The following is an 8,198-nucleotide window of genomic DNA, read 5'->3' on the forward strand; positions in this document are numbered from 1 at the left end:
AGCGATACAAGCTGTGCTGCGGTGTGTTTACTCATGTGTGATATCATGTGCGATACAAGCAGTCCTGCAGAGTGTTTACTTGTGTGTGATATCATGTGTGATACAAGCAGTCCTGCGGTGTGTTTACTTGTATGTGATATCATAAGCGATACAAGCTGTGCTGCGGTGTGTTTACTTGTGTGTGATATCATGAGCGATACAAGCTGTGCTGCGGTGTGTTTACTTGTGTGTGATATCATGTCGATATGAGCAGTCCTGCAGAGTGTTTACCTGTGTGTGATATCAAGTGCGATACAAGCAGTCCTGCGGAGTGTTTACTTGTGTGTGATATCATGTGCGATACAAGCAGTCCTGCAGAGTTTTACTTGTGTCTGATATCATGTGCGATACAAACAGTCCTGCAGAGTGTTTACTTGTGTGTGATATCATGAGCGATACAAGCAGTCCTGCAGAGTGTTTACTTGTGTGTGATATCATGTGCGATACAAGCAGTCCTGCAGAGTGTTTACTTGTGTGGGATATCATGTGTGATACATGCAGTCCTGCGGCGTGTTTGCTTGTGTGTGATATCATAAGCGATACAAGCTGTGCTGCGGTGTGTTTACTTGTGTGTGATATCATGAGCGATACAAGCTGTGCTGCGGTGTGTTTATTTGTGTGTGATATCACATGCGATACAAGCAGTCCCGCAGTGTTTACTTGTGTGTGATATCATGAGCGAAACAAACAGTCCTGCGGAGTGTTTACTTGTGTGTGATATCATGTGCGATACAAGCAGTCCTGCAGCATGGTTACTTGTGTGTGATATCCTGTGTGCTACATTACAAGCAGTCCTGCGGAGTGTTTACTTGTATGTGATATCATGAGCGATACAAGCTGTGCTGCGGTGTGTTTACTAGTGTGTGATATCATGTCGATACGAGCAGTCCTGCAGTGTTTACTTGTGTGTGATATCAAGTGTGATACAAGCAGTCCTGCGGGGTGTTTACTTGTGTGTGATATCCTGTGTGCTACATTACAAGCAGTCCTGCGGGGTGTTTACTTGTGTGTGATATCATGTGTGATACAAGCAGTCCTGCGGCGTGTTTGCTTGTGTGTGATATCATAAGCGATACAAGCTGTGCTGCGGTGTGTTTACTTGTGTGTGATATAATGAGCGATACAAGCTGTGCTGCGGTGTGTTTACTTGTGTGTGATATCATGTGCGATACAAGCAGTCCTGCAGAGTGCTTACTTGTGTGTGATATCATGTGTGATACAAGCAGTCCTGTGGCGTGTTTGCTTGTGTGTGATATCATAAGCGATACAAGCTGTGCTGCGGTGTGTTTACTTATGTGTGATATCATGAGCGATACAAGCTGTGCTGCGGTGTGTTTACTTGTGTGTAATATCATGAGCGATTCAAGCAGTCCCGCAGTGTTTACTTGTGTGTGATATCATGAGCGATACAAACAGTCCTGCAGCATGTTTTCTTGTGTGTGATATCATGTGCGATAGAAGCAGTCCTGCAGAGTGTTTACTTGTGTGGGATATCATGTGTGATACAAGCAGTCCTGGATATCATGTGTGATACAAGCAGTCCTGCGGCATGTTTGCTTGTGTGTGATATCATGTGCGATACAAGCTGTGCTGCGGTGTGTTTATTTGTGTGTGATATCATGAGCGATACAAACAGTCCTACAGCATGTTTACTTGTGTGTGATATCATGTGCGATACAAGCAGTCCTGCAGCGTGGTTACTTGTGTGTGATATCCTGTGTGCTACATTACAAGCAGTCCTGCGGAGTGTTTACTTGTGTGTGATATCATGAGCGATACAAGCTGTGCTGCGGTGTGTTTACTTGTGTGTGATATCATGTGTGATACAAGCAGTCCTGCAGAGTGTTTACTTGTGTGGGATATCATGTGTGATACAAGCAGTCCCGCAGTGTTTACTTGTGTGTGATATCATGAGCGAAACAAACAGTCCTGCAGCATGTTTACTTGAGTGTGATATCATGAATACAAGCAGTCCTGTAGAGTGTTTACTTGTGTGTGATATCATGTGCGATACAAGTAGTCCTGCAGAGTGTTTACTTGTGCAAAGCTGGACAGTTAAAAGTTAAAGTACCAATGATTAAGCAAAATTATTCTCTGCATTTGACTCATCAGCCTTGATCAGGCTGCTCGGAGCTGGCAGCTACACAACAGCCAAACACGCGAGTGAGACATACGTAATAATCATTAAACAACATCGCACTGTAAAACAGCACATTTGTCAATCTAAACAAGCATAGATATAAATATAGTTGTATATTACTTACACATACAAAGTCTCCAAGCCAGAAGTGTATTAGAAAGCATCCAGTAACAAACGTGTCCACATTATTCAACATCCTACAAAACAATAAAAGCACGTATGATTCCTGCTGATGTCATGTTTGATTAAGATCGGTCAATAGGGACACCCATATTCAGAAGCGTCCAATGGTAATCCAGTATAAGAATGGTCATTCCCCACACCACTACGATACAGGTGTACATGATGTTGTGGTTCAAGCACATTGGACGCATTATAGCATAGCGACAGAATGAGTCATGTGATCACATCTGGTAGCCATGACATGAATAAACCGCGTCTGCAGTCGTCTTTGTTGTTGTTTTCTCAACACGGACACGCGTCAAAGCAGGTGACCTCGTCCAAAACAACTGCTAGACCTGGATTCAACACCAAACTATTCCACAAAGACTTGTTTGATTTGCGAGGTCATTGTGCCATCTCTCTATAACGCTGGCACCAAGACATTCCCTACTGGACGGGACCAATCAATCAAAGTAAAACCAGACCAGCACTAGACCGGCTCCCTGATGCCGCCTGTTTGACGTTTGTTTAATCCGACCAATAACATCCTCTGATGTTTGTTGAACACAGCTCAGACTGTAATGGTTTCTCTGATCTTGCAATTGCACCCTTAAAACTCCCCATGTGACTTAGAATTCAAGCATCAGAAGATAGACAAAAAATAAATCAATGCGGACTCACCACTCTCGGCTTGGTCCTCTGGGGCGCTGGTGCAGATGGTGCATGGTCCGAGCCAGGGTGTGGTACTCCTGTATTTGCACTGGCGCAGGTCTCGCTGGGTGAAGACGCAGACTCTTCAGCCCCATCCCTAAGCCGAGGGAGAGGCCCCGGACTCTCTGTTACTCTTTCAGACGTCTCAAGACAGTATTTCTGGGTCACATACTCCAGAAATGGGGTCTCTTCTCCAGGGGCCTTCCTCAAGGCTGGAGAACCTTCGGTGGCTTGGCCTGAGAGAGGCTGTGGTCGTGGTGGCGGCGAGATGGGTATGAAGGTGGCCGGCTCACTGGCATGCCGTACGTGCTTTGGTCTGTTCTTGGGCTTGGATGCGGGAGGAGGAGGGGTGAGTCCAGATGCATCTGGATCCTCTAGTTCCGCAGGCTCAAAGGGGTCTTCGTGGGAAAAAAACTGAGCCAACCTGTTTGGACGTTTTCTAGGGGAGCGCCGAACCATTCGTGGGGATAACGCCTCCGCCAGCTTGAGGTCAAAGTTAAACCTTCTCGTTTCCTCGGCTTTCTTTTGTCTGTTTTGATCCATGACATCATCTTCGCAGTCAGGATTGTCAGGTTGGGAACGAGCCTTTTTTCCAATATTGCTGTTTCCGTGGTGACAATCATGTGACTGTTTCACCGTTTCCTCTTTAGGCTGCCTTTCCACTTCAACTCTTTCTACTTGCTGGCTCAAAATAGGTTCACTGCTGGAAGGCGGGATCAGGCCTGTCTGACCCACCTCATTGATTGGCTCAGTGCTGCTGGACTGACCTTTGGACTGACAGTCATTGTGGGAAAGCAAAGATGCGTCGCTGCGGCGACTGGGGTCACTAAACGATTTCTTCTTGGGAGCTTTACAATTAGCATGATCGTCCGTTATCAGTCTGTCCATGGCTCCTGGCTCGGCGACAATGCTCCTGATGACGCCGCTGTAGTCGGCGACAACATCATCCCGGAGTCCTCCGTCACTGTATCCTGACAAGTCGCTGGCCACACTTCCTTTGTCTTCTGCCAAGGTGGGCATAGCTGAGGGCCCTCCTCTGACGGCTAAAGATCCTAGAAGGTTGCTGTCAACGGAGGAAAATATGTCCTTCTCTGCCACAGAGGCGCTTCTATGAGGCATGGGGTCACTCAGGGAGCGATAAACAGTGGACTCCACATCAGCTGCGGTTAGGTTTGTGTTACTAACCTCTGAGGCTGTGTGAATGTTGCCAGGAGGGGAGAACTTGCGCCTTCGTCGGATGGGGGTTGCTGGTCCTGCCGTGCCAGCGTTGCTGGCCTCACTGCTGCTTTTAGTAGCAGCAGTGGTATCCAAGTCTGTGATGATGGCGTCGTCACTCTCTTCCAAACAGGAGTGAGGCAAGGATGAAGGTATGCAGACTTCATTCAGATGATTTGAACAACCCGTGTTGTTCTCCATCATTTCCTCTCTTTCTTTCTTAAGCCCTTCCTCCTTGTGGAGTGCGGATTGTTTCCATATGGTGACGGGCTGCCCTAGTACATCCCTAGCAATGTGTGACCCCAAATTAACCTCTCTTGACCCCACGAAAACCCTCTCGAAGGGGTCACTGGGGCCGATCTCTGGCTCTGTTACAATCCCTTCATCTGTTAAACTCGACTCGTGGCCGGACAGTTCATCCACAGATCGGTCGTAGAAGACGCTTTCCTCCGAGTCCTCCTTCCTTAATGCCCTGGCGGTCTCTCTGTTCTGTCTCTTCACCTTCTCCTGGCAGTCTCGACTGTTTAGCTTCTCCAGCTGCATACTTTGTTCATCCCTCCCGCTCTTCTCCCTCTTCCCATTCTCTCTCTCCTGCACATGTTTATTCCTTTCCTTTGTGGTCTTCAACTCAGCCCCCTGGTCCGTTTCTGTTTCACCTTCCATACTTGTTCCTTTCCTCTTCTCCTCATTTGTTTTCTTGAAGTCCTTTACAGTTTTCACATCATCATCATCATCATCGTCATTTCTGGTGTTCATCTGACAGATATCCTGAATAACCTGCCTGGCTTCCTGCATGTATCTTTCTTGCAATGGCGCAGGCATCACTTCCTCATCATCGTCATGGTACCCATAATCCAACAACCGTTGTCCTCGTCCGACCCTAAAATCGCCTCCGTCACTTTCTACTTCCCTCTCTGACACAGCCCCCCTGCCTGCATTCTTCTCGCTGTCCAAGTCGAGCTGTTGCTCGGAGGAACTTCTCTTTGTGGTTTCACCTGCCAGGTAACAGCGCGAGGCTGTTGAACATTTGTCCGAGTAAGTGAAGGACTTGGCGCGGCGCAGGGTGGCTGTCAGGTCTTTCAGGGACAGACGGCGACTAGACGGTCCGATGTGACTCTGCGAGCTCATTCCACATTTCTCTCCCTCGCTTGTTTTCCGCACTTTGAGCTCCGACAAGTCCGATTTGAGGAAGTTTAAAAGAGTCATTGTTTCTGTCGTGATATCAGGGTTGGACTTGGATATTCCATTCGTCTCGTCTGCTCTGTCATTTCCTGTTGTCTGCTGTGACGTCACGGTCCCACCGACCCTTGCAGCCGACACATAAGAGGAAGCGAAAGCGGGCGCGATCTTGGGGCGCATCCGCACTTGTGCGCGGGGGGAATTATCTCCGTGTCCAAAGCTAGGGGAACGGTACATCGTAAAATTTCCATAATAAGTTTTACTTAACACAGACGAGGATGCATTTTTAGCTGTGTGACACAACCTGTTGGTGCAGCTAGCCTGGTCCTCTTCCTTCAGCGTCTCAGTGCTGGAATATCGACTACTGCATCGGGAAGCACCCGGACTGGAAAGAAAAGAGGGGATGTTGACCTTTGACACCCGTGACACGCCGGGAAGCGATGTGGTTGGCGCAGGTGAAGTGATGCGCTCCCATTGTTGCTGCACCCGGGCTCTGTTACTATGAATGGCGGCTTCTCTTGCAGAGTGACTCCGGGATAACCTCAGCGCCAGTTCTCCTCTAGGGGTCCCCTGGCGGTGCCGATCCAAGCGCTCCATTGTCATGGGACTGTCGCTGTCGCTGTCTTCCGATTCGCCATCATGATCGTCATCACGGCCACAGAACTTCTTCTTCTTCCTTAGAGAGCGGCGGCGTACCGCCTCGCGACCTGACGGGCCTAAAGAACCCGGGCTCTCTTCCTCGCTACCTGACGACCGACCGATGCTCTTTGTACTCCACCGGCCATTTTTACTGTGTGATAAAAAACCGGCTAAAGAATGAGAGGGGCCACCCCAACCTCCTTTTTTTCTTTGTCTGTGTCCTTCCTCTTCGTCTCCAGAGCTGAACCTCCAGGAGGAGCTGCGCGGAGGGTCAACTCTACCAGGGGCTGAAGAGGGAGCTACAGTAGAGGAGAAGGTAATGGCTTTATCTGGAGCACATAAGGGGGAGCAGGAGGGGGAGGCCTGCGCTGCAGAGGAGCTATGTGAGGAATGTAAACTATCCCTGAGCAGCCCGACCCCCTGTCTAACCCTTCTCTCCCTCAATATCGGCTCCTGAAGAAAGGACTCGCACAAGGCAGCGTCCCGGCTCGAGGAACCGCTCCGGGAAGTAGTAGCAGAGGTCTGAAGGTCAGCGACGGGGTCAGGTGTCAACTCTATCAGCGTGGGGGTCTTAGTAGCAGTAGCCTCTGCCTCGGAGCTGAATGGAGACGAGTTACTTTTCTGGCTACCCTGAGAGCAGCTACCGAGGCTACTGTGGCTGTTGTGAAACTTGCTCCTGACTTTACGCTCGCTAAACGCCGCCTCCTCGTCGAGCGAACACGGTCGCTGGTAGATTTTGGAATGAAAGTCCATCGTGCCGCAAAGTGTCGCCTGGGGCCAAGATAAAGTTGCGGACTCATTAGGTTTTACAGCCTGGCTTTGTCTCTCATCAAACAGCCGTCTTATTTTGGTCACGCTCGGCCATTTGTCCGAGTTCAAGGGGATAAATTCCGATTTGTTAGCCTTGCAAGCGACGTCCTCTTCATGGTTACTCCTAAAAGTACTCAAAGTGGGAAAAGGATCTTTCTTACCAGACTCGCCCGCTGCCAAAGTCCGCCTTTTTTTCTCCGAGTCCGAGTCAGAGGGGAACTTTTGCACTCTGTTCAGAAAAGTCCCGTCCAGCGGGTGTCCGCCGCCGCCGCCGTCGTCGTCCTTTGAGCCACGCGGCGCCGCTGCAGCGTCCCCCGGCCGGGCTGCGCTGCTGAATCGCTCGGTGAGCTGGCGGATGGAGGGAGCAATGGAGGAGAGAGGGGCGGAGGAGGCTTTCTTTGGCTCTGCGGTCGCGGCGGCGGCGGCGGCAGAGATTTTGGAAACTTTCCTTGGCGCGCTGACATGACGCTGCTGCTCCTGCGGGGGAAGGCGGCCGCCAGCTCCAGCCTCCCGCTCGTCACGTTTGTCCGGCTGGCTTCTATCGGCGCCCCGGCAGCCCGACTTGGAGACTTGGCGGCAGGCTCTCCTCTTGTGTCTCTCTGCCATTGTTCATGTCGCTCTTTTGTTGCCGCTCACACGCACGCCGCCGAATTTAAAACTCATTTCCCACGCAAACTCACATGTTTGCTAGAAACTTCTTCTTCTTCTTGTTGTTGTTGTTGTTGTGGAGCTATCCACGCGCCGGCGAGAGGTTCGAATCCCGCATCAGTCTGCGAAACTGTTTGTGGGTTGCTTTTTTTTTTTTGCCATCATTTGGATTTCCGTGACTTGTGTTGTTTTTTGTGCATGTTAATGCCTGAGATAGGGCGGGACTTGGGGGGGAGAGGGGTTGTCATAGCCCCCTCGGGGATAGAGAGGAAAAGCTTTTTTTATTTATTTATTTTTTGGAGGGGGGAGTTATTTTAATAGCAGGAAGCTGATGCGGTAACACAAACTAGCTGAGCCCTGCCTCGAATTATTTTTTTTTCCCCCCCGATGAATTAAAAGTGGTTTACAGCACCTAAAACATAAATATAAAACAAAATAAAAGAGTTGGGTATTTTTTTAAATTTTTCAAAATGACGAGTTACCATGAAAGAAAACAAATAATTCTTCATATATAAGTTATGTTTACATTACAGGTCGTCTTGTTCACGCCGAGAAAAGGAGCAGACGAATGGTAGCCTTTGGCTACAGCGCCCTCTTCAGGCTGATGGAGAACATGACGGATGATTGAAGCCAAAATAAAACCAAAACACTTGAT

General features: G+C 49.3%; 1 protein-coding gene across 1 annotated transcript in view; it reads right to left on the reverse strand.

Annotated features, from left to right (window-relative positions):
- LOC133572820 (rho guanine nucleotide exchange factor 17-like) overlaps positions 1-7,721 on the reverse strand; it is a 158,221-nt gene extending 150,500 nt beyond the window's left edge. The window contains exon 1 of the mRNA XM_061925848.1: positions 3,023-7,721. Coding sequence (XP_061781832.1) covers positions 3,023-7,501 — 4,479 coding nt within the window. The 5' untranslated portion in view covers positions 7,502-7,721. The remainder of the gene's footprint in view (positions 1-3,022) is intronic.
- Positions 7,722-8,198: the final 477 nt, after the last annotated feature.

Source organism: Nerophis lumbriciformis, linkage group LG30 (genome assembly GCF_033978685.3).
Source record: "Nerophis lumbriciformis linkage group LG30, RoL_Nlum_v2.1, whole genome shotgun sequence".
Taxonomy (NCBI): domain Eukaryota; kingdom Metazoa; phylum Chordata; class Actinopteri; order Syngnathiformes; family Syngnathidae; genus Nerophis; species Nerophis lumbriciformis.